Raw genomic sequence first — 27,022 nt, 5'->3', positions numbered from 1 at the left:
GCAGTCTCGCCTCCTCCCGAGGCTTCCGGAGGAGCTCCCGCGCGCCAGAGGCGGCCGAATCATGGACCGCAACCCGTCGCCACCGCCGCCGAGTCGGGACGAGGACGAGGAGGCCGCGGCCGGGGGGGACTGCATAGGTAGCACGGTCTACAGCAAGCACTGGCTCTTCGGCGTCCTCAGCGGGCTCATCCAGGTGCAGAAACGCGCGCCTCGCGTGGGCTCCCCCTACTCTCCCCAGGCGACCGCCCCGCCTCGGGCAGCCCCCCCACTGCCCCGGGAAGCCAACGTCCCTTCGACGACCTCTCCCCAAGCCTCGGCGGCCGGGCCTCACCCCTGGCCTCCAGGCTGTCTACTCGCGGACCCCAAAACTGCCGGGCGCCACTCTTTGTGCCCCTCAATACAAAGGGGAAGTGTAATGGCAGAGATGCTGGAATGCTTTTGGTTAGAATGTTTTATTTTTACAAAATTTCCAAATATATGTGACCATGTAAATGCATTGCTTACATGCAATGCATGTGATGCAGTGGGTTTTTGCTCCCATTGCCGCTGTCGTTTCTGAAGCCCAGGTCGTAATTTATCTGTTTCGAGGACTTTCGCTGTAGTAGAATAAATAAATGGTTATTTGGGCTTCGTGCAGCTCTGATGTCAAAAGCGCGGTTTGCCCTCCGTGACTTCGGGCAAGTCACGTAACCGACTTCTTTCCTAGTTTCTATAAAGTGGGGTAGTATTTGTATTATTGTTAGGAACCTCTCAGTAAATGAGAACGTTCTTCTCATGTTTCCCTAACTTTTCCCTCTACTTTCAATCACTGTCCTCCCTAGTCCATCTTCTGCACAGCTGCCCGAATAATCTAAAAAAAAAAAAGTTGTCCATGGGAGTTCCTCATAGTTACTGTTGCCTGCAGTGGAAAACTCGTATTTCTTAGACTGGAAGCCAGGGCTCTTTGCAGCTTTTCCAGATTTATCTGCCCATGGCTCGCTAAACTGCTCATCATTCCCCACACATACTAGGCCTTTTCTTAACTCTGAACTCTTGTACTTTTCTCTATCTCCTCTTCTTCTTTAGAATGACAAACTCCGATTTCCCCTCAGATTTAGCTTCAGTATCCCCTCCTAAGAGAAGTTTGGGAAAACTTCTTCCAGACATAGGTCACTGATCCATCGTTTTGTTTTCATGACTCTGTCCACAGTTCAGTTGAATCACTTACCTTTTCTGTTGTGATTATCAGTTTATATGTCTTTTCCCCACTGGATCCTAAACTACTTGGAAGTAAGTGATTAAATCTTACTTACCTTTATATTTCTACCCCAGTGCCTAGCAGCAGTATTTCCCCAAGGTGCCCCAGGTACTAGTTTTTTTTAAATAAGCTTCTTGCAGAAGAAGGTACTTTGAGGATACTAATCTTTGTGACTTCTAAACGATTATGGGATATTATTACTGGAGGAGTGCTATGGACAGCCTTTATTCATCTTCTTCCTTTGTGTTTCTGAAGATGGTTAGCCCTGAAAATGCCAAATCCAGCTCAGATGACGAGGAGCAGCAGATGGAGCTTGATGAAGAAATGGAGAATGAAATTTGCAGAGTATGGGATATGTCCATGGATGAGGTATGGAATTGGAAATGAAACTGAAAAGACTGCTGAGTAAGGAGATGGTGAATGGTTCAGTCCTTAAGTCTCTGGATTTTGTCATGCTTTCACTAAATGTGTTGAGTTGGTCATGTGGTTTTTATTTTTGGTTTGTGAATATGAACTACATTGATTGATTTTCAAGTTACTAAAATGTAGTTTAGAAATTTCATGTATATTCATGAGAGATTGGTTTCTTTTCATTGTCTGGTTTGGTACCAAGGTAATGCTGTCTTCACAGAATGAGATGGGAAGTTTTTCGTCTTTGCATTTCAGGAAGAGTCTGTGTACAATTACTGTCGATGCTTCCTTAAATATTTGCTGAAATTCACCAGTGAAGCCATCTGATATTGGAGTTTTCTTTGTGGGAAAATTTTGTTTTTTGTTTGGTGTATACATATGTTACTTTTTTTTAAAAAAATGAGTTTTATTGAGATACAAATCATTACCATAAAACTCACCATTTAGTGGTTGTTAGTTGTGGGAAGACTGTAAATTCAGTTTCTTTAATAGCTATAGGGCTGTTCTGGTTACTGTGGTAGTTTGTGTTCTTCAGGAAGTTAATCCACTTCATCCAAGTTATTGAATTTATTGGCGTAGTCGTATGTTATTATCCTTTTAGTATCTGTGGTGATGGTTCCTTAATCCTCACAGATTTTTCTTTGTTACTTTACTATTTTCTGCCTCATAGATTTCCACTTTGATCTTTTATTATTTCCTTTCTTCTGCTTACTCTGGTTTAATAGGGTCTTCTTTGTATAATTTCTTAAGGACGAAGCTGAGGTTGTTGATATGAGATCATTCTTTTTCAATATAGGCATTCAACACTGTAACTATTCCTCTAAATATTGCTTCAGAACTGTTGTACAGCTTCTGATATGTTGTGTTTCACTGCATTTAGTTCAATTAATACTTTCTAATTTTCCTTAATTTTTTTTGGTTAATGAGTTAGCAGTACATTGTTTAGGTTTCAAATATTTGGGGATTTTTCAGATATCTTTCTATTACTGTGGTTAGTGAACACTCTGAATTCTGTTAAATGTATTGAGACTCATTTTATGGCCCAGATTTGATCTGTCTTGGTAAATGTTCCATGTTCTCTTAAAAAGAATGTGTATACTCCTGTTGCTGGGTGGAGTGTCCTGTAAATGTCAGTTTGGTCAGGTTGGTTGAGAGTATTGTTCAAGTCTTCTCTGTTTGTCCTCCAATTGTTAAGAAGCTATGGTTTGAAAACATTTTTTTTAAGAAATAAAACTCATTTAAAATGAAATATTAGTGTGAAAACCTCAGATATAAAAAGGTGAAATAGAGCTACTGTTTGAGATCGTGGGTGGAGGGAGGGTCATGCTCTTGGTCTTCCCTTTGTCCTCTTGTGGTGGTTCTTGAAGTGCCTCTGGAGAACAGAGCTGCTTGCTGATTCTCTGGCATAGAGTCCTTCCAGTGAAGCTCATCCCAGCCTTATCCCCTGCGACTCAGTGTTTGAGCAGGGCCAGAGGCTTCCAGGCGCTTCCTGCATTCTCATGCGCTCATACTCTGCTCATGCAGCTCCCGGCACGGAATGTCCTCCACCCCACAAAATCTTCCCCATCTTTCATGGCCCAGCTCAGATGTCACCTCTCCTGTGATGTCTCCCCAGACACTCCAGGCAGGATTCCTCTCCTCTGCTCTTGTGGAACCTGTTCATTCTTGTTATTCAGTGATTGTTTTGAGCCTGTTTCTTCTGATGGATTTAAGTTCCTTGTCTTAAAAGCTTAACATCACTTCTTCAGAGATACCGTCTCTGATATATCTAGAGTAGGCCCCCTTACCTTGGTTTCTAGCACATATCATCTTGTTATCATACTTAGAATTTATGTATTAATAGATTAGTTGTTTGTATATTTATTATTTGTTTATCCCTCTAGAAGGAAAACTAGATGGGACTAAGACCTTATCCCTAGTATGTCTCCAGAGTTCAAAACAGTGCCTATTACTTGAGTTTTTCAGTAAATATTTTATGAGGATCGAATGAGTGGATGAATAACGAAGAGTTAGAGTTAATATGGTGTGCTGGCTAAGATGGAGAAGGCAATGGCACCCCTCACTCCAGTACTCTTGCCTGGAAAATCGCATGGACGGAGGAGCCTGGAAGGCTGCAGTCCATGGGGTCGCTGAAGGTCGGACACAACTGAGCGACTTCACTTTCATTTTTCACTTTCATGCATTGGAGAAGGAAATGGCAACCCACTCCAGTGTTCTTGCCTGGAGAATCCCAGGGACAGGGGAGCCTGGTGGGCTTCCATCTATGGGGTCGCACAGAGTCGGACACGATTGAAGCGACTTAGCAGCAGCAGCAGCAGCAGCTGGCTAAGAGCATGGGCTTGATCAGATTTCAAATTCTGACTCTGTTCTCCTACTTTTTGTATAACCTTGGGCAGGTTACTTAACCTCTTAAAACCTGAGTTTGCTTATTAGTGTAATGATCGTAACTACTTCTTAAGATTGTTTTCAGAATTAAATGAGATAGTGTGCAAACCACTTCTCTGGGATTTACTGCTTGTACAAGAAATGTTCATTGCTGTTACTATTATTGGCATTGATACTGGGCTACCTTGTGCTACTCCAGGAGTCATTAACTGTCATTAAATAAGTAAATCCCTGCGTGCTGCAGAGAGATGCCCACTTGACAGACAGCTTGATCACTTAGGGTGGAGAGCATCTGGTGCTGTGACTTTCAGTTTGGAGTATATCCTTGAAAATATTGTTCTGTCTGACCATGATCTCTGAATAAGTATAGTATTTCTCTCCTATCTAGCAGTCATGCAAGTTACCACAGTTTCAGCTGCTTTGAAGGATTACTGCCTTTCTCTTTGAGGGTGCTTTGAAGGGCATTTTTCATTTGAGCCACGTAGCATGTGTTATAAGTTAAACTATTGCAAATATACGCCATAGGTTTGGTGAATATGCAAGGCAATAGGCAGCCAGAAGCTTAATTTTATTTCAGTATTTTACAAGGAAAATCTCCACAGCTAATTGATTTAGTTTTGGGGTTCACATTTCTAGTGAGGTTGGGCCACATGTCCACCCCCAGTTCATTCACCTGTGTGGTGTGTCCCTTTAGGCCCTGGGAGACTCTCTCGGCTGAACATGTGAAGCTGTTGCAGTTACACTGTGATCAGAATTTTTTCTGTTGAGGATTTTGAAAACAAAAGTTCTGATTTTGGGCATGACCCAATAGGAGCTTTTATCTCTTTTCTCTGTCAGGTGTTAAGCTCTTAGAAGACAAAAATCATGACTTACTTTTTTCCCCCTTCTCCCATGTTCTAGCATGATACCTGGAATCAGCAATGTGTTTGAATGAATTAGAATTCCTGGTGGGTAGAAAGATCATAAGATAACTGCATCCAAGGCAGAGAAAGGAGGACGGTCCTCTGGAATATCACAGTCACTTCAGATTTGCCTGTGGAATTGTTCCATTGCCTTGAGACCGTATACCACAGTGCTCTAATGTTACTTTTGTCTGTGGACACAATTCCTAGCCTTATGCATTTTTTACCTTGTGCTTGAAAAGAAGTGTATATGAAATTCATTTTTTTTTAAGGTTGCCTAAGCTATTGGGTTTAAGGAGGAATATTCAGCATCCAAGTTAATAATCACTTTTATTTTCAGGATGTGGCTTTGTTTCTCCAAGAATTTAATGCTCCTGACATATTTATGGGAGTACTGGCCAAATCCAAATGTCCTCGATTAAGAGTAAGTATGTACCTTTCTAAAGCTGCCTCTTTGGAGCAGTGGCCTAAGAGTGCTGGCTAGTCTTTCATTTTTCTCACTTTACTGTCTGAAGTGGCTACAGATCAGTCTGCAGATGTTTGTCACTCTGCAAATGTTTATTGAACATTATCAGGTACCAAGTAATGTGCTATTTAAAATTATTACAGTCATAGAATTTTAGATTTGGGCTGGGCCAGGGAGATCAATACTTAGATTTAACAGCTGTAGACACTATAGATAGTCATAGCTATCATTATGCTGCTAATATGTGGCAGAACAGGGACCAATGCCTGGACTACGCGCTTCTCAGTTTATTGCCTTTTTTTTTTAAGTCATAAAGTCCTCCATTGCTTAAAAAAACCTTAATTCTAAACACAGCTATAGCTCAGTACTTTCCATAATTAGAATCTGATTTTCTTTCTTGCATAAAATCTGCCCTCCAGGTCATCTTCTGATTTAGCATGGCCTGTCTGCTCCTCACCTCAGGAGCTTACTGTGATCATTACCTTCTCCGGGCCTCCCTCTGTGTGCCTTCCATCTCCTCTCAGTATTCACATCTGTTTTCCAAGGTGGTACTTTTCTTCCAAGACTTCCCCAATAAGTAATCTCTCAGTGACCAGTGATGACAGTAAACACACTAAAACAGTTCTGTACTTCTCATTGTCTTCTGTGCTTTAGTGCCATTTAGGTTGCCCTGTGCTGTGTATGTTGTGGCTGATTCGTAAATATTTATTAAGTAATTATAATTATGAATGACTGCTATTTACTGGGTATTTTCATTTTACTATCTGTGAGGTAAGCATTTATCTCTTCTTTGTAAATAAAAGAACCAAGTCTCAGGTGAAGAAGTTTGTCTGGGGTTATACAACTAAGAAAGAATGGAGCTGGGATTTGAGCCTAATCTGCCTGACTTCCATGTAATTACTGTACTGTATTGTCTCTCTTTCTTTGAAATTATGATGCAAGTGGAGAATTCTATAGTATATTTTTACAAATTGAATGTTGGCTTAAAATTTTATTTCGTATAATGCACCACCTGAGTTAGGGCCTCTTGAAGCAATGAACCACTTTTTCCTTAGGTTGTTATATTAATATAAAGATTTGACAGTTCCATGACTTTCTCCTAGCTTTTTCAAATTTAGGTACTTAGTACTTAAAGAAAATAAGCTTATTTGATTTTAAGAAAATAAGAATTGCTTCTTTTAGGACTTAGTCCTGTTATTAATTATATATGTCTCTGAACCATAGCATGTTCATGGCAGTGATTCTCAGCCTTTGACACATGTTAGAATCACCTAAAATGTTTGCTTCCCAACTGCAGCGTGTCCCAGAATCAGTGATTATTGGGTTCACCCCCAGGGTCTGATCCAGTAGTTTTGGATAGGATTAAAGAGTTCTGACAAGTTTCCAAGTAATGTTAGGCAGGTTGTGACCAGGACGAGGGCCCAAATTTTGAGAAGCTTTGTCCTAGGAAGCTTCTTACAAATTGCAGGTCAGGCCATTCCCAGATCAAACAGTGTCACCAAATGTGAGGCTCCAGACAACTTTTAAAGTCCCCCCTGGTTATTCCAGTGAGTAGCTGAGGCTGGAAAACTGGGTGTTTGGTTGGAAGTTCAGTTATTCCCTCTAGTTTTTAAGGGCAAGGTGTGTGCTGCTCTTCTGCCCCCGTTTTGTTTACTGCTTTCCCTACATTTGACCACCCACATTTTACTGAAGCTCTTTACTCATTTAACTTTGGTGCCACCCCACTGTCCTGGTCTCTGACCTCTCCAGTCACTTCTCTGTTACTTGTTTTGTCTTTTTACTTTCTTCCTACATGCGTCTTTTAAGGTGTACATCAGATCCTTTGTCCTCTTTTTATACACTTACTTGGTGAGTTCATCTACTCGACATCTTTCTTTAAGTGGCAAATATGTGTTTGTGGGATGCCTCCCTTCTGATTTCTGGTGTTCTGTCTCTGACCTTTCATCAAGCACTGTCTGCTTGCATGCTACATTTTCCAATCCAGAATTGTATATGTTCAAACTCAGTGCTTGTTGCACTTATCCAGTTTTCAAAATCACATGATGTGCTTGATAAACAACTTCCCACACCCTACTCTGGGGATTCTGATTCAATAGATCTGAGATGGGACATGGAAATTGGTATTTTCAGTACATTCCCTGAGTGATTTTTATGTTCTAGCAAGTTTGGAAGCACTATCCTAACTGAATTCATTGTGTTCTTTCCTGTGCTTTCTTTTCTAATTGTTTTTGTCAATGGAACCAATCTGTCCTACTGGAGAAATAAAACAACTTGAAACCTAAGAGTTATGTTCAGTTGCTTCTCTTTCCTCCCATCATATTATTCTGGTTTCACTTGAGTCTTTCTCCACTTCATCCATTTCTATATCTGCCATTGCCACCCTCATCTTCCTTCACCTTGATTTCAGAGATGCAGTGTGAGATAGTGGTTAAATGCTCAGCCTCTGGAATTTTGTTGTTTTCTAGTAGGAGATCTTGGGCAAGTTGTTTAACTTCTGATGTTTTGATTTCCTCATCTGAAAAATGGGGATAATGATGGTACATACCTCATAAATTATTATATGAAATGGTACATGGAAAGTGCTTAGGGTAGTGCCTGGGAATAGTAAGTGCTAAATAAGTATTAGCTGTTACTAGTCAAGTTAGCTTCTTTAAAAAATTTTTCACTATCATGTGTTACACATTTTGCTGCCAAAATAATTTTCCTAAAATATTATAGAGTGTTAACTACTTTCTTGAGGACCTTCATGACTTCAGATAACTCAGATTAAGTCTAAACTCTTCAACATGACATTTAGGGGCCTTAATCCTGATCCTTTCTATCTTCTGGGTTTATCTCAGGCTCTCCTCCCACCATGTGCTACTAATACTGGGTTGGCCAAAAAGTTTGTTTGTGTAAGATGTCGTGGAAAAACCTGAGCGGACTTTGTGTCTGACCCAGTAGTGTGCTAATACAGGCAGCTTTCTGTGTTAGCCTTTGTTCACTCTGTTGCATTATTCCTTCCTGCCTTGGCTGACGCTTTCCCTCTCATTTGAATGTCTGTCTTGTTTGTACATTCAAATCCTATCAATCAATTATGACTCAGTTCATCCATAAGATTTCTTCTTCCACAAACTCCTGCCTGCCTTTGATCTTTCTTTTTCATGTGTTTTTCATCTTCTCTCAAATACTACTGGACAGTTGTCAAATTAGGGTACAGGCAGTATGCTCCCGTGTGCTGCTTCCCTTTTTCTGTCCCCAAACTTGGCTTTTTTTTTTTCAAGTTGTTATTTTTGTATATGTCTTTCACCTTAGAGCCATTGTGACATGTGATATTTGATTTGGCAGGAAATCTGTGTGGGAATATTAGGTAATATGGCCTGTTTCCAGGAGATATGTGTGTCCATCAGCAGTGATAAAAATCTTGGGTAAGTTTTACTACATAATAACTATGTTTTTAAAAGATAGATTCATATTTCATATCCCTAAGGAAATCCTTATACATAAGAGGGAGGGAAACGTGGAATGTAGTACTTCCTTTCTCCTGGTGAGCATGCTCCAGGACTTCACTCTGTGTTGATGATGTATCTGAGGGCTTCCATACTATTTGTGGACACGATTCAGAATTTAAGTCTGTTTTCAGCATTGGTTGCAAAGCAGCCCGAATTGTCACCCACATGGGATAAGAACCAGTGGGGCAGAGCTTGGCGATGGAGCACCTGACCAGAGTCCAAAACAGTTCAGGCTCAGGGAATCCAGAGGCGCAGAGCTGGAGTCTAAAACAACGGGACTTGTTGACCATAGTCACCCTGAGAATTTTGACTTAGATGGTGGGTGAAATGGCTTGCCAACAGACTAAAGGATACAGGGTTGCCCCTGTGACTTCAAAGGCTCTCATACTTCTGCTTAGAGGATAGGTCTCTTCTAATTCTGTTAATCAGAATCTTAAAGAAATATGTGCCTACAGTAGGTTAAGAAAACTGTTCTAGGTTATTTTCAGGAAGAGCTGTAGGGCTTATCACAGGATTCAAGTACCTGGGGCCTCCAAAATAGAGGTTATTACCTCTTCTAGGTGTGGAAGGACTTTAAGATCCTAGTTTAAGGTATTTATTCTTCCATAACTTGTAATCATTCATGGAATAAACGATTCAGGATTATGTTTGGTGTCTAGTGATACCTATTATTTTGCCAACAAAGGTCCGTCTAGTCAAAGCTATGGTTTTTCCAGTGGTTATGTATGGATGTGAGAGTTGGACTGTGAAGAAAGCTGAGCGCTGAAGAATTGATGCTTTTGAACTACAAGGTCCTGAAAGTCAAGGACAGACTGAGGAACTATTCCAAATTGAAGGATTCTAAGGTGATTGCAGCCATGAAATTGAAAGACACTTACTCCTTGGAAGGAAAGTTATGACCAACCTAGATAGCATATTCAAAAGCAGAGATATTACTTTGCCAACAAAGGTCCATCTAGTCAAGGCTATGGTTTTTCCAGTGGTCATGTATGGATGTGAGAGTTGGACTGTGAAGCTGAGTGCCGAAAAATTGATGCTTTTGAACTGTGGTGTTGGAGAAGACTCTTGAGAGTCCCTTGGACTGCAAGGAGATCCAACCAGTCCATTCTGAAGGAGATCAGCCCTGGAATTTCTTTGGAAGGAATGATGCTAAAGCTGAAACTCCAGTACTTTGGCCACCTCATGCGAAGAGTTGACTCATTGGAAAAGACTCTGATGCTGGGAGAGATTGGGGGCAGAAGGAGAAGGGGATGACAGAGGATGAGATGGCTAGATGGCATCACCGACTCGATGCACATGAGTTTGGGTGGACTCCAGGAGTTGGTGATGGACAGGGAGGCCTGGTGTGCTGCAATTCCTGGGGTCGCAAAGAGTCGGACATGACTGACTGACTGAACTGAACTGATACCTAGTAAAAATCTGAATGAGTAATATTGACAAGTTTTATAAATTTAATTAAATATTTATCTTAAAAGTAATATGGAACAGTGTACATTGCTGATGAGATGTATATTTCTTCAGCTACTTTGGGACAGTTGGGCATTACTTAGTCAAATTAGAAGATGCACTGTGACCCAGTGATGCCGCTTATAGGTATATGGTAAGAGAAATTGCACACATAAATCAGGATACTCATACAAAAAGTATTATGACTATTGCTTGAAATAGCCCCAAATTGGAACCAACCCAAATGTTCATCAGTAGTAGGCTGGAAAAATAAATTGTTTTATATTCATTCAATGAAATGCTCCACAGCAGTGAATCTGCAGCTACAGGAACAAGATGGGTAGATTGTAAAGAGATGGTGTTGGGCAGAAGAGCTCAGATGCAAAAGAGTGCATACAATATCATTTCTTTCATATGAAGTTCAAAACCAAAATATATAAGTGAACTATAGGGTAAACCAGGAAAATGATTGCTGGAAAAGTCAGGATAGTAGTCATTTCTAGGTGGGAAGGAGAACTGTGATTCGTAAGAGACACAGAGTGGCTACAGAGATGCAGCTCTGTTCTATGTCTTGCTTTATAATTGTTGCCCAAATGTAGATTTGTGTCTTCCTGGTTTTTATGTTTGTAAGCCATATTTTCACAATTAAAATGTTTAAAAAGTTAAACATTCTGTTGTGATATTTGAAATGAGAGAAGTGAGGCATTTGGGGTTACCATTCTTTGTTTTTGTAGCCAGGTATTGCTGCACTGTTTGTATGATTCAGACCCTCCTACTCTGCTGGAAACAAGCAGGTATGCTTTCTTCTTTTTATGGATTCTTTATACTCACCCATAAGGGGACCCAGGAGAATAGAGTTGCCCTTTCCCTCTTGAATTTTCTTTACTGTTTTGAAAGATAGCTATTAAGCTCACATTTTTCACGTAGGTTGTTGCTTACTTGCCTTTCCCAGACAGAAGTGGCCAGTGTCTGGGTTGAAAGAATTCGAGAAAATCCAGCTATTTATGATAGTATTTGCTTTATCATGTCAAGTTCAACAAATGGTAAGTCACCATGTAATCTAGAAAAAAAATCTTTAAAATTATATTTAATTTTTAGGAAACCACCTAACTATTTCTAGAGGTCACTTAAAAACTAAATGTTAGGTGAGAAACTATTTCAGTTCAAGATATAAACTTTCTTCTTAAGCTCTCAAGATACCGATAAATCTCCCACTTGAAAATGAAGGAACACAAGCAAATTTAAACGAAGATAGTAAACAGATTGCGCTTGGAATAAGTAATGCTTTGATAAGATTTAGCTTTCTTGACATAGTTTTAGGAATTTTGATTAGACTTACTGCTTTAAAAATTTTGTTTCTTACTTCAATGTTGCTTTTATTCTCTGCAGTTGACTTGCTGGTAAAGGTTGGGGAGGTTGTGGACAAGCTGTTTGATTTGGATGAGAAGCTAATGTTGGAATGGATTAGAAGTGGGGCTGTTCAGGCTCTGGACCAACCCCAGGAAGATTCTGAACAGCAGCCAGTGTTTCGAATTGTGCCATGTGTACTTGAAGCTGCCAAACAAGTGCGGTAGGTGAGCTCTTCTGTGCAAAATGTTCTGGGAAAACCCCGTTGCTAGAAGCATCCTTACGTATGTCTTCTTAGTTTCCTTTCGGTGGGATGAGTAGCACATAGCTGATCTTTGACAGGTTTGATTCACTACTAATATTGGTGACAGTGTATTTGCTCTTTGCAAGAATCATAATGGTTGCAAAATACCTGTTCTGATACTAATATTACTTGCTGCTAAGTTGCTTCAGTCGTGTCCGACTCTGTGCGACCCCATAGACAGCAGCCCACCAGGCTCCCCTGTCCCTGGGATTCTCCGGGCAAGAACACTGGAGTGGGTTGCCATTTCCTTCTCCAATGCATGAAAGTGAAAAGTGAAAGTGAAGTTGCTCAGTCGTGTCCGACTCTTAGCGACCCCATGGACTGCAGCCTTCCAGGCTCCTCCATCCATGGGATTTTCCAGGCAAGAGTACTGGAGTGGGTTGCCATTGCCTTCTCCGTAATATTACTTAGAAGTAGGGTAAACTCTTCTGCAGTTTGTATAATTTTATATCAAATGGAAAAGATTTTCTTTGTGCTTTATTTTTTACTGGACATGTGACAACTTCTTCATTTAGTGTCAGATATCATTTGTTTTCTTGCTCCTTCCATATATGTGCCAGTCTCAGTAAGTGACTGCCTTTTGGGCTCTGGTATCTTCCTAAGAGTGATTACTAGATCTTGTAGCTCACTGAAACTGTTTTTTGCTAGTCACTAGAAAATTAATTTATAAATTGATCTGCCTGCTGGTCAACTCACTGTTAATGCTTCATGCCCTACTTTTTTTTTGGCTACTCCCTGTGGCTTGTAGGATCTTAGTTCCCTGACCAGGAATTGAACCTGGGCCTTCAGCAGTGACAGTGTAGAGTTTTAACAACTGGACTGCCAGGGAATTCCAAATATTCGACAATAAAACCTTTAAATTTTATGTCCTTTATCCAGGTGAGCATAAAACTCATCATTTCCCCCCAGACCTGCTTCTTCAGTATTCTCAATCTCAATAAATGAGGTAATCATTCCATTTGGATAATGTGGGAGAAATGTGGAAGCCATTACTGACACTTCCCTATCCCACCCTTTTCCCATGGCCAGTCAACCTCTAAGCCTTGTTCCTAACTTTTTAAAAATACTTATTTATTTGGCTTCAGCAGGCCTTAGTTGTGGCATGCAGGATCTTTGTTTGCAACACTCAGACTCACTTGTTGCGGTGCACCGGGCTTAGTTGCCCCTTGGCATGTGGGCATTGAACCGCCTGGGGATTGAACCTGCATCTCCCACATTGCAAGGCAAATTCTTAACTACTGGACCACCAGGGAAGTGTCTTTTCCTGACTTTTCTGGAACTTTGTCTGTGCCCCTGCCAGGCTACGATGGACAGTTGCACAGCTGGACAGCTGCACCATTCTCTTAACCTGAGTTCCCAGCCTCAAGGCTCGCTTTTCCAGGCCGAGACTATAGAGCTGTCTTTTTAGAACATACACTAATCACCTCACTTTGATGCTTCAGACTCTTCAGTTGCCTTCCTTTGAATGAGGTCCAGATTTTTCTGGCTTACAAGGCCCTATACAGTGCTTCTCCATCCTTATTCCTGTCCTCTGTTTCAGCGATAGGAAATTTCCTTCAACTGAACCAAGCCATTGTGACTCCAAGCCATTGCACACCATGTTGTCTCTGCCTCCAACATTTCTCTGCCCCTTTCAGGGCAAACTTTCTCTTAGGATACATTCCCTGACTCTCCAAACAATTAAGTCTGCTACTTGGATATCTTCTAGTGTTACATTCATATCACTTTACTGTTATTTATTATCCCTGTAATTATCGTCTTTGCTTTTAGACAGTAAATTTCATGAAGGTAAGGGTGTCGTGTATGTATCTGTTTTCCCAGCCTCTAACATAGTGCCTGCAAGCTGTAGGTACTTAAGAATCATCTTTTAGTTGTTCACTATCTTTTTACTTAATTGTGTGGTTGAAGAACTAAGTCTGTGAGTTTAGGAATCCAGACTGTTTATCACAAAAATTATACTTACCAGGTTTTAGTATTCTCAGCTCGGCTGGTAAGATGATACTATGAAGTTTTAAGAACATCGTTATTGTCAGTGCTGGGTGCAGTGGGCCTTACAGTTCATCCTGTAGAAGTCTCAGTCACTTTTTGTCTGATGTTGTCTGATGATTCAAGTAAACCAGCATGGTGAAGTATCTGTCACCTGGTAGGTTTCTGCATTGTTACTTTCATGGGCCAAGGTCAAATCGAATTTTTACTTCTTGCTCAGTGTGTGTTGATTGTACTACATAATATTTGTTTTTTGACTATTTCCTCCATTAGAATGTAAGGACTTTGTCCTGTTCCCTTTTTTATCCTTAGCATGTAGGGCAGTGCCTAGTACCATAAATATTTACTGAATAAATGAATGGTCACAATTCCACAGACTGAGAGTTGATTTAATGCTTTTGCTTTTTGTATTTAGCTCTGAAAATCCAGAAGTGCTCGATGTTTACATGCATATCTTACAGCTGCTCACCACAGTAGACGATGGAATTCAAGCAATTGGTAAGATGTTGAATGGGGGAGCACAATAGGTATTCATTTAATTGTTTTCTGCTTTTTAATTATTATTTTCTTCATCATCTTTATCAAGTACAGTGTCCAGATACTGGGAAAGACACTTGGAATTTACTTTTTGACCTGGTGTGCCACGAATTCTGCCAGTCTGATGATCCGCCCATCATACTGCAGGAACAGAAAACAGTGCTGGCCTCTGTGTTTTCAGTGTTGTCTGCCATCTATGCTTCACAGACTGAACAAGAGTATCTAAAGATAGGAAAAGGCAAGTATAATTTTAGCTCACTAAGTTAAATTCTGGTTCATCAGATGTGTTTGTTGTTCATTTTATTCCTTTCTTCCATTTTTTTGGTGCTTTTATTCCTTGAATAAAAAATACCACATGCTCAATACAAAAAAAATTTAAATTTATAAAAGGAAATCTAGTGCTTGTAATTTGACCATTCAGAGATAACTACTATACACTCACATCCATACTTTTTTTTTTCTTGTTTTTTAGGCAGCTTTTTTCATTGAGAAGTAAAAATGAATATTTTCCTCTGCAAACACATGGTCTTTCACAGAATAATTTTTTATGACTAATACAATTAAATCCATGACCCATCTAGAATTTATTCTGGTGTTACATGTGAGATGTGATTTCACATTTTTTCCAGATGGCTGCCCAGCTGTCTGAGCATTGCTGAGTGAATAAACCAGTTTACCCACACAGATTTGAAAGTTCATTGTTACTGTGTTTTATATTGCCATATATACTTGATTCATTTCTGTTGTTCTATTCATGTATCCATAGCAATAGTGTTTTAATTATTAAGACTTTATGTTTTGATACCTAGTAGGGCTAGTCCTCCTTCATTCTAATATTTCAGTGTGTTTTTGACTATTATTCTTTTTTTTAAACACTGAATTAGATTGACAAGTTCCAAACAAAACCAAACCAAATGTCTACTTGACTTTTTTGATTGAAATGTTAAATTTATAGAGTATCTGAGAACATGTGCTTTTCCATTTGTTCAAGTCTTATGTCTCTCAGTAATGTTTTATGATTTTTTTCATACAGATCTTCATATTTCTTATTAGGTTTATTTGCGAATATTTTGTGTGTTGCTATTGTCTGTGGTATCTTCCACTGATTACTGTTGGAAAATATGAGGACTGTTGGGTTTCTGTATATTAATTTTCCGTCTGTTGCTTAGTCACTAAGTCATGTCAGCTGTTTGCGAACTCATGGACTGTAGCCCGCCAGGCTTCTCTGTTCTTGGGATTTCCCAGGCAAGAATACTGGAGTGCGTTGCCATTTCCTTCTCCAGATGAATTCTCTTACTGTTTTTAGTGGTTGTTCCAGTGGTAATTTTGGACTTTATCTGACCCTCCTTTTAGTTTAACCTAGATATGTTTTTTCACTTTTCTGCCTCTTTATTATTTAATGGATTGCCTTGTACCTCTGGGGTTATGTAATAATGGTGATCTTTACCTTTTTCCTCACTTTAATCTGCCATGATTCTAGAGCTTCATTAATCATGATGCTGTTTTAGGCTTAAGCTATTTATGTTGTACCATTTGAGGAGATACTAATCTATTTCTATTTTATTCAGTTCAGTTCAGTTCAGTCCAGTTGCTCAGTCGTGTCCGACTCTTTGCGACCCCATGAATTGCAGCCAGCAGGCCTCCTTGTCCATCACCAACTCCCGGAGTCTACCCAAACCCACGTCCATCGAGTCGGTGATGCCATCCAGCCATCTCATCCTCGGTCATCCCCTTCTCCTCCTGCCCCTAATCCTTCCCATCATTAGAGTCTTTTCCAGTGAGTCAACCCTTCGCATGAGGTGGCCAAAGTATTGGAGTTTCAGCTTCAACATCAGTCCTTCCAGTGAACACACAGGACTGGTCTCCTTTAGGATGGACTGGTTGGATCTCCTTGCAGTCCAAGGGACTCTCAAGAGTCTTCTCCAACACCACAGTTCAAAAGCATCAATTCTTTGGCACTCAGCTTTCTTCACTGTCCAACTCGCACATCCATACATGACTACTGGAAAAACCATAGCCTTAACTAGACGGACCTTTGTTGGCAAAGTAATGTCTCTGCTTTTCAATATGCTTTCTAAGGTTGGTCATGACCTTCCTTCCAAGGAGTAAGCGTCTTTTAATTTCATGGCTGCAGTCACCATCTGCAGTGATTTTGGAGCCCCCAAAAATAAAGTCTGACGCTGTTTCCACTGTTTCCCCATCTATTTCCCATGAAGTGATGGGACCAGATGCCATGATCTTCGTTTCTGAATGTTGAGCTTTAAGCCAACTTTTTCACTCTCCACTTTCACCTTCATCAAGAGGCTTTTTAGTTCCTCTTCACTTTCTGCCATAAGAGTGGTATCATCTGCATATCTGAGGTTATTGATATTTCTCCCAGCAATCTTGATTCCAGCTTGTGCTTCTTCCAGCCCAGCATTTCTCATGATGTACTCTGCATATAAGTTAAATAAGCAGAGTGACAATATACAGCCTTGATGTACTCCTTTTCCTATTTGAAACCAGTCTGTTGTTCCATGTCCAGTTCTAACTGTTGCTTCCTGACCTGCATACAGGTGTCTCAAGAGACAGATCAGATGGTCTGGTATTCCCATCTCTTTCAGAATTTTCCACAGTTTATTGTGAGCCCCACAGTCAAAGGCTTTGGCATAGTCAATAAAGCAGAAATAGATGTTTTTCTGGAACTCTCTTTCTTTTTCAATGATCCAGCAGATGTTGGCAATTTGATCTCTGGTTCCTCTGCCTTTTCTAAAACCATCTTGAACATCTGGAAGTTCACGGTTCACATATTGCTGAAGCCTAGCTTTGAGAATTTTGAGCATTACTTTACTAGCATGTGAGATGAGTGCAATTGTGTGGTAGTTCGAGCATTCTTTGGCATTGCCTTTCTTTGGGATTGGAATGAAAACTGACCTTTTCCAGTCCTGTGGCCACTGGTGAGTTTTCCAGATTTAAGTGTCTTTTTTGCATTTGTGGATAAGTTACATGACTGAGGAGATGACATTGAGTACAAATGTGAGAGAAGTAATGAAGTGAGTCATGTGAATACTTGGGCAGAGAGCATTCCAGACAGAACAGCAAGTGTAAAAGCCCCGAGTTAGAAGTATGCCTGGTATGTTTGAAGAAGAGCAGTGAAGCTGTATATGCTTGGGGTGGTGACCACATGGGAAAGAGAATAGCACCTGGGGCCAGAGAGGTAATGGGGGTTGGGTGGGGAGGGCCTGATTTTGCCTTTTGCTCTGAATGAGTTAGGGAACTGTGGGAGTTTTAAGCAGAGGATGGAGAGACATGAGCAGACTTTAACAGGCTTTCTGTGGGGGCAAAAGGGAGACTAGTTAGGAGGCTGCTGTGAACTTGAGGCAAGAGATGGTATAACTTGATTGAGGTGGTAATGGGGAGGTGGTGGGGAAAAATAGTCAGATTCTGATCATTTTTAAATAGTGCCAACAAGATTTGCTGACTAGTAGAATGAGAAGCGTGAGAAAAGTCAAGCTCTGTCTGGCATTTTTGTGCAAAAGAATTGCCATTTACTAAGGTAGAAATGGCACCCCACTCCAGTACTCTTGCCAGGAAAATCCCATGGACGGAGGAGCCTGGAAGGCTGCAGTCCATAGGGTCCCTGAGGGTCGGACACGACTGAGCGACTTCACTTTCACTTTTCACTTTCATGCATTGGAGAAGGAAATGGCAACCCCCTCCAGTGTTCTTGCCTGGAGAATCCCAGGGATGGGGGAGCCTGGTGGGCTGCCATCTATGGGGTCTCACAGCGTCGGGCACGACTGAAGTGACTTAGCAGCAGCAGCAGCAAGGTAGAAAAGACTGGTTTTTAAACCTGGTAAGGTTGAGATGTCGACTCCATATCCAGCTGGAGCAGTTGAGCTGACAGTCTTGAGTCTGGAGTGGAGAAGAGAGGCCTGAGCTGGACTGTAAATGTTGGAGTTGTCAGCTGTTACGCTTATTAGGTCTTCCATAAACCTTAGTTACTTCTTTTGACTTGATTGGGTATGAAAAGAGGGAAAATTAATATCTTTTACTGCCAATATGTTTGTCCTTTTCTTTTCATCATTTGTAGTTTAATGAATGTTGATGGTACATTGTTCAGTATATAGACATTCATTATAAATTGCCCATCTTTGTCTCCCATAATACTTATTTTTTTTTTGCTTAAATCCTTTTATATCAGATACAAAGTTCATATCCCCTGTTTTCCTTTTGTTTGCATTTGCCTCTAATACCTTTGTCTATATTATTTTTTTCAACCTTTCTGAATACTTTACTTTAGATGTGTTGATTTCTTCTCAGTAAATGAGTTAAACCATTTAAATGTGTTGATAGTTATGTTTGATCTGAATATTGTCATATTATATTTTTCATGATGTACATTTATATTGAACTACTTCAGTATATGATTTATTTGCTTTGTTTTGTAAGTATATCTGAGATTTAGTAAGGTTAATAACTTTATAACTCTCAAAATACAGTTATAATGCCCCTCATTTAAAAAAAAAATCCTTAAAATCTAATAACTTAAAGCATATATCTCCACGTTGACTATTTTTTATCCATTTCCTTTATAACTGTCTCAAAATACAATTATAATGCCCCCCATTTTTAAAAAATATCCTTAGAAATCTAATAACTTAAAGCATGTATCTCCATGTTGACTATTTTTTATCCATTTCCCTGGTATTTTCAAACTACAAACTTAAATGTGTGTGTGTGGGGGGGCAGTTCCTGAATTATATTTTTTTATATCTGTTCTTTTTCATCATTTTGGGTTTCTTTTTCAATCTGTTTTATTCATTTGCTTATTTGAGAGTATAAAAACGTAAACCTCTTGATGTCTGAGGCCTTGACAATCTTGTTTACCGCCATATCTACAGTACCTAAAATACAGCGGTGTCTGGTATTAGTAGGTGTTAAGTACATGTGCAGGAATGAAGGAATGGTAACCAAATTTAACTGGCTGATTCCTTGATTTGTTTGTACAGTGGATCTTCCTCTAATTGACAGCCTGATTCGTGTCTTACAAAATATGGAACACTGTCAGAAGAAACCAGAGAACTCAGTGGAGTCTAACGCAGAAGAAACTAAAAAGTTTGATTTAACCCAAGAGGATTTCCACTTGAAAATATTGAAGGATATTTCATGTGAATTTCTTTCTAACATTTTCCAAGTGTTAACAAAGGTAGGAGAAGAGAAAAAAAGAAATACTTTTTTTTTATTTTCAGCAAAAGAAAGTATGGATTGCTTTCTGCTCTCAAATTTTATTGTTAGTGTTTTTATTTTTTAATTTTACATAAATTTGGGGAAATAGAGAAAGAAAAAACTTATCACTATACGTTTATACTCAAACTAACAGCTGATGTAAATTGGTATATTTATTTATGTGCTTTTCATATACTTCTCACCAGTTACACAATTTTTGGAGGCCGTTCTTTTCACTTAACATTATAAGCACTTTTCCTGACTCCACGTCAATACACTGAAAAACTTTTCACTGAGAACCAGTTTATTTAATACTCAATTTGCCAAAAAATCGGTTTTAAAAATTTACTGTAAACTTGTCTTAAGAAGTATTCTTCCTGAATATGTGCAGGATTGTTCGCATATTCTTTCTCTGAGCATATTCTTTCTCAGTTCAGTTCAGTCGCTCAGTCGTGTCCAACTCTTTGCCACCCCATGAATTGCAGCACGCCAGGCCTCCCTGTCCATCACCATTTCCTGGAGTTCACTCAAACTCACATCCATCCAGTCGGTGATGCAATCCAGCCGTCTCATCCTCTGTCGTCCCCTCTTCCTCCTGCCCCCAATCCCTCCCAGCATCAGAGTCTTTTCCAATGAGTCAACTCTTCGCATGAGGTGGCCAAAGTACTGGAGTTTCAGTTTTAGCATCATTCCTTCCAAAGAACACCCAGGGCTGATCTCCTTCAGAATGGACTGGTTGGATCTCCTTGCAGTCCAAGGGACTAGTCTTCTCCAACACCACAGTTCAAAAGCATCAATTCTTTGGCGCTCAGCTTTCTTCACAGTCCAACTCTCACATCCATACATGACCACTGGAAAAGCCATAGCCTTAATAATTTTTTATTATTAGTGAGATTGAATATCTTTCCATATATTTGTATATTATTTGCGTTTCCTGCTTTATAAACTTATCTATCTTGATTTTTGTATGAACTCTTTGGGTAATTCTATATCTTTTGCATATTTGTTACAAGTATTTTTCCCATTGTTTGTTGTTGTTTTTGGTTTTTTGGTGGGAGGGATGTAGTGTTACTTAATTTTTATGTGATAAGAATATAGGAAGAAAGTGGGCTGAGAATAAACCAGGGATATGTCTTGAAAATTCTGATATGCCATACTTAATGGAATTTGGACTTAATCTTTTTTTTTTTTTTTGGACTTAATCTTGAGGAAACTGGGGAACTACTAGAATTTTTTTTTTAAGCATCAAGTCATATGACCTGTTTAGAAAGATTACTCCAGAAGTAGTAGAGGATTAGAATGAGTTGAAGCTGCAAGACAGGAGACAAACCAACAGGCTCTTGTGGCTGGTAATCCTCAAGGAAAAAGAGTGAGAGCTTAGACAGTGGAAGAGTGGATGGAGAGCAGGGGTGAGATGAGAGAGATGTAGTAGAGTAGAACTAAACCCTTAGCTGGAGGGACTGGCAGCAGAGGAGGACGTCTTGGCGCGCCCCTACATTTTTGGTTTGTGCAGCAGGCCTGGTGGGTGGTGGTGCCTTCAGTGGAGCACATGTTTGGGTTAGACAAGGAAGGATGATGGCGGGTTCAGTTTGGAACATTTGAAATGCCTGTAGGATCAGTGGGGAACTGGATAAACTGACTTGTGTTTATTCGCCAGATGTAGCTTTAGAAATTTTCCTTTTTTTGATAACAGATCTTTTTGTTTATTTGTTTTAGGAGACTATAACTCAAGGACTAAAGGAGGGCCAGTTAAGCAAACAGAAGTGTTCCTGTGCATTTGAAAATCTTCTTCCTTTCTATAGTCCTGTGGTGAGTATAAGTAAATGTATAGGTGGCCGAGTTTCAGGGGATTACTCTGTAAAATGTTTTAAGTAATAAGCACTTGATCTCTGAGGCCTTTGTGAAAAAAGATAGTGCATATACTACACATGGCCCAGGGCCTTTGTCAGATTGATGACTGCTGGATAATTCATGGCACTAGCCTGAGTAACAAAGGAATCAACACTGAATTTATAGTATCCTTTTCTGTTGTAGCATATATATTAATTAAAAATAAGATTCTTAGGTACAGTCAATAGGTTTTTATGGTCCTTCAAATTACATTGGATTTGCTACCATTAGAGGCAATTTCAAAATAATTTTTTTTTAGAAAAATGGAATGTGGAATGTGGGAGTGAGGGAGTGGGTCAGAAAAGAGGATGATAATATAACTCTGGTAATGGACCCTCAAGGGCAATCAGTAGGAGGAGAAATATTAGTTTAAAAATAAACGAGGGGACGTCCCTTGTGGACCAGTTGGATAAGAATCCACCTGACAATGCAGGGGACATGGGTTCGAACCCTAGTCTGGGAAGATTCCATGTGCCTCAGAGCAACTAAGCCATGTGCTGCAGCTACGGAGCCTATCCCCTGAGCCCATGAGCCATAACTGCTGAGCCTGAACGCCCTAGAGCCACATGCCGCAACTGCCGAGCTCGCGCGCGTAGAGCCTGTGCTCCACAACAAGAGAAGCCACTGCAGTGAGAGACCCCTGCTCGCCACAACTGGAGAAAGCCCTCACACAGCAACAAAGTCCCAGCACAACCAAAGATAAATAAAAGTAAACAAAATGATAAGGGCTAGGCATTGCCTTGGTGTTTCAGAGGACTATCCAGGAAGTACTATTCTTGTCATCTGATCTGTTGACATTTCTTTTCCATTGGACTGTTTAGAAGACATAGGTAGAGCGTTTTTATAGACAGTAGTCAGTATCTTTTTAAGGTATCTTTTCCTCTACTTATTTTTATTTGATTTCTTTTGTTTAACTCACAGGTGGAAGACTTTCTCAAAATCCTCCGTGAAGTTGATAAGACTCTTGCTGGTAACCTGGAGGAAGGCTTCCCAAATTTGAAGATTCAGACTTAAAAACTATTAGAATCCTCTGCCCAAGAAATGGACTTGCTGACTGTTGAAATTGACAAATAGGAAGTATTACACCATAATTGTTTGGTATTATACTCATGCCCTTCTTCTCCAGCCTTATCTCGTTTTTGTTTGGCACTGAAATATTTTCACTACCATCAAACATCATCTCCCTCCCCTCCTTTTTTTTGGTGTGTGTGTGTTGGTTGTATAGTATTTGTCTTCAGGTAAAGAAAACAAAATTACCATAGAGGTCCTTTTTAGAATATTTGAGGGGTCACTGAGGATTTTCTTCATAACTCAATCTGATTTTTACTCAGAATTTTGTATTCATATCTGCTGCAAGTGTATTCAGCTGCACTAGTAGAAAACCCTACTACAGTAGCTTAATCTGTTAACTTGTATGTATTTTATGCAATAAGAAGTCCAGAGGTGTGCAGTCCAGCCCTGATAAGGTGGCTCAGGGACCCTGACTCCTTTTATCTCTACGTGATCTGCCGGGTAGACCTTTGTGTTCATTATTGTTGTCTTTTGGTTAAAGGGACTGTAATATCTCTGGTCCTTTCTTCCACATTCATGGAAGGAAAAAGAGAAAGAGGCCCAGGGGCTTTCTCAACAAATCTTTACTTTTTATTTTGAAAAGATAGCCCTCCCTGGCCAGAACTGTGTCATATTTTTGTCCCTAATTGCAGGTATTTGAAATCAGGTACTTTTTTTCTTTCTGGCCTCTCTAGGAGAGAAAGGCAACAGAGAAGGGAGATAGGAATGGCTTTTGAGTATACCCAGTTCATGGTGTTTGCCACAGTATGCAAACCTTTCTGTCCATTTTAATTGTATTGATTCTATGCTAGGTTGTTAGTAACAATCAAAAGCAACTAGTAGTTTAGCTTTGTTACAGTTCAGGTTTTTTCCAGTGTTTTACGTATGAAGATGAAAATGCTAACATTCTGTTGAAAGCACATTAGCAAAATTCTCTGGTTTAATTTCAGAAAATGATTTTCTTGAGTGACTTCAGATTTTTAAAGTTAAGATTGAGGAAGTTTCATAACTTCTGGTTGTTTACAGACTGTTACACGTGATTTTCCTGTCACACTGTATCATTCAGTATAGTGCTTCCTAATGAAACATATTCTGGGAATCAACCAGGTACACTTATAGGAAGTACCCAGTTTGTATTGTTTCAGTTACTGAAAGTGGACTTTTAGTAGATTTTCAGAAAATAGCAGTTATGAATGAAAAAGCCAGCTTTTTAAGCCTCTCTTCTTGTATACCCTCTTCTCAGTCTATTGTAGAATCTTTTAAATTTTTAATCTTTAAAGCATTAGTCTTGCCTCACCCTTTGTATTCTTTCCTTGAATGACTTTTGCTGATAAAACACAGGGTTTTCCTGTGTTGTTTGTAAGAGATACATAATTTCCAGTTTGGGGGCAATTTTAGTGTTGAAAGTACCCTGCCAAAAAGAATTGAACTGTGAAATTAAAATCTCATCGATTAAACTCTAGTTGGTAGATTTGCTTTATGTATATTTGTATGTCTTTGGTGGTGACCTATCCGCCAAGTGGAATATGACTTTAACGTGTGCTTTCAAAGGCACCTATGTAATCACTCCTACCTGGTAGCCAGTGCTAAAAATTCTACTTCTGTTATCTCTTAAAGTTTAAGGTTAAAGATGCAAATAAGCCTATCAGAGTAATACTCCAAGTTACTGTCATGTTTAACATCAGCGTATAAATTCACATTCTCTTTTCCTGAGGGCACATTTTAAAAGGGGGAGCACAGGAACCTTGGGTGTCTGAACAAAAGAGTGCCATTCAGAGTGGCCAGGTTACAGAGGGAGAAGAAGGATACATCAGGGGGAGGCTCGGGATGTCCAGGTTATTTTCTACTTCCATTTCTGCCTTGAACCTGCCTTATTGATGCTTCTTGCTATTGTAACATTATGAAGTGGTGCATATTTTCATAGTACTTTGATATGTTTGAAAACTTCCTAAATCTGTAAATTATAATAAATAGTTTTTTTTAAGTGAGCAATGTTAAAACTTTTTTTGTTTTTAACGCTACACAGTTTGAAGAGTTTACCAAAAATTAACGCTTGTATCAATTACAGTGATATTTTAAAATGGTGCTTTCTGCAGAAGCAGGTTCAGGAGTGCTGGACTCTGAAAATCATGTAACTTGCAAGGCTGAAGACCCTATTTGGGGCAGCCAGTCATATTTATTGTCTACTATGTGCCAGGTGTTGTTCTAAGTACTAGGAAGACAGCAGCCAACTAAACGGACAGGATATGCATACTGGAAATTTTGTAGTGGACAAAGAGACATGAATCTGGCCAAGTGGAGCTTACATTCTAGAGTCTTCTGTAGAGTAACAGGGGAAGAAATTGGCCTGCATAGAAGAACAGAAGAGGTCACTCAACCTGGAGCAGAACAGATTATTGTTCTCAGTTCTTCACCTCTCTGTGTCCATTCTCTTGCCATGGCTTCTTGGTGACTGGAGTGTATTTCCCTGCCCTTTGATTTTGAGCTTGGCCAAGTCATTTTGCTTCAGCCAATTGAACATTAATTAAGTTAATATAAGCAGTCTAAATACACTAGTCTTTTTAAAGGCTGAATAGTATTCCACTGTGTGTACATGCCATGTTCTCTTCCCCTGTCAGTGGGCATTCAGGTCGCTTCTGGGTCTTGGCTTTGTGAAGAGTGCTGCAGTGAACACGAGAGTGAAGATCTCTCTTCGAGACCCTGATTTCAGTTCCTTTGGTTAGATACCCAGAAGTGAGATTGCTGAAGTGTAAGTAACTTAGCTAAGAGAATGGTTAATTCATCCCCTCCCCCAACTCTTTTTTCCCAAAATAATGATTTTTTTCCATCTTTGTCAGGATAAGGCTGATCTGCAGCATACTAACCCTGATCACCTTGCCGCGGTATTATTGAGATTTCACTCTCAGTTTACATTCCTACCAACAGTGTACAAGGGTTCCTTTTTCTCCACATGCTCAGTAACACTTATCTTTCGTTACCAACACTTGTGTATGTAGATTATAGCCACCCTAACTGGTGTGAAGTGATAATCTCATTTTGGTTTTGATTTGTGTTTCCCTGGTGATTACTGGTGTTGAGCACTTTTTCATATACGTGTCAGCCATTCACATCTTCATTGGTGAAATGTCTATTCAGTTCCTTGGCCAAATTTTTAATCAGGTTATTTGTGAAGTTTTTTTGCTAGTGAGTTGCAGAGTTCCCATTATATTTGAATATTAACTCTTTCTCAGATATATGGCTTGGAAATATTTTTTCCCATTCCATAGGCTGCCTTTTCATTTTGTTGATTGCTTCCTTTGCTATGCAGAATAGTTTGATGTAGGCCCACTTGTCTGTTTTTGGCTGTGCTCTTGGTATCATATCTAAGAAATGATTGCAAAGACTACTATCAAGAAACTTCCCTCCATGTTTTCTTCTCAGAGTTTTTACACTCTAAGTTTTACATTTAAGTTTTTATCCATTTTGAGTTAATTTTTATGTATGATGTAAGAGAGAGGTACATTTTCATTCTTACACACATGAACATCCAATTTCCCCCAGCATTACTTATTGAAGAGACTGTCCTTCCCCCACGGTATATACTTGCCACCTTTGTCAAAGATTGGTTGTGTGTGTATGGGTTTCTTTCTGGGCTCTGTTCTATTTCTTTGGTCTATATGTCTGTTCTTAAAACAATCCCACTTATGGTAGCATCAAAAAGGTGGTGAAAGACTTACTAAAAAATTATAAAACACTGACAAGAAATTAAGGCAGACACAAATGAAAAGATATCCATGAATTGTAAGAATTAATATTGTTAAATTGGCCATACTATCCAACATAATCTTCAGGCTCATTGTAGCACTTATAAAAATCCTGATTTTTTTACAGAAATAGAAAAAAAACCCTAAAATTTGTGTGGAAGCATAAAAGACACCTAATAGCCAAAGCAGTTTTGAACCAAAAAAAAAAACAAAGCTGAAGACATCATGCTTCATGATTTCAGAATATATTGCAAAGCCTTTTAAGTTTTCTTGAATGAGATCTGAAAAGTCTCAAATGTCTGAAAATTCTGCAACCACATTTATTTTTCACTAGGGCTATATTAAGTGAAATATACCATATTTGAAACTTCACTGCAAATATGATTTGTACTAGAACATCAAGAGCTCTTTAGTGGCAGTCTTAACTATGTGCCTCTTGCTGCCTCTAAATAGGTTTCCTTGTGAAATGATTTTAAATTAACTTTTAAACACCAGGTTCCATCTTCCACTGCTAAGGCTACAGCATGTATTTATAAAAACATTTCTGCTCACTAGGACACCTAGTTAATTACATACTGAGCTTGTATCAATATTGGGCTTGGTGACCTGCAGGCTGTTT

The 27,022-nt window shown here is 39.5% G+C and overlaps 1 protein-coding gene across 1 annotated transcript; it reads left to right on the top strand.

Moving 5' to 3' along the window:
• SAAL1 (serum amyloid A like 1) lies at window positions 1–24,648 on the top strand. The gene is made up of 12 exons (XM_006052919.4): window positions 1–193; window positions 1,493–1,606; window positions 5,276–5,359; window positions 8,729–8,808; window positions 11,073–11,132; window positions 11,266–11,381; window positions 11,728–11,908; window positions 14,391–14,473; window positions 14,562–14,750; window positions 19,504–19,700; window positions 21,437–21,529; window positions 22,532–24,648. The coding sequence occupies exons 1-12, from the start codon at window positions 62–64 to the stop codon at window positions 22,622–22,624; spliced, it is 1,422 nt and encodes a 473-aa protein (XP_006052981.3). The 5' UTR covers window positions 1–61; the 3' UTR covers window positions 22,625–24,648.
• Window positions 24,649–27,022: the final 2,374 nt, after the last annotated feature.

Source organism: Bubalus bubalis, chromosome 16, assembly GCF_019923935.1.
Source record: "Bubalus bubalis isolate 160015118507 breed Murrah chromosome 16, NDDB_SH_1, whole genome shotgun sequence".
In the NCBI taxonomy this organism is placed as follows: Eukaryota; Metazoa; Chordata; class Mammalia; order Artiodactyla; family Bovidae; genus Bubalus; species Bubalus bubalis.
Note: the sequence above shows the minus strand (reverse complement) of the source record. Positions and strands in the feature narration are given on the sequence as shown.

Excerpts from the sequence above, each read along its gene's own strand:
- SAAL1 (XM_006052919.4), top strand. The coding sequence starts at position 62 with ATGGACCGCAACCCGTCGCCACCGCCGCCGAGTCGGGACGAGGACGAG. Across the intron at positions 1,607-5,275 it reads GGGATATGTCCATGGATGAG|GATGTGGCTTTGTTTCTCCA; the intron begins GTATGGAATTGG and ends TTTTATTTTCAG. Across the intron at positions 19,701-21,436 it reads TTTTCCAAGTGTTAACAAAG|GAGACTATAACTCAAGGACT; the intron begins GTAGGAGAAGAG and ends TATTTGTTTTAG.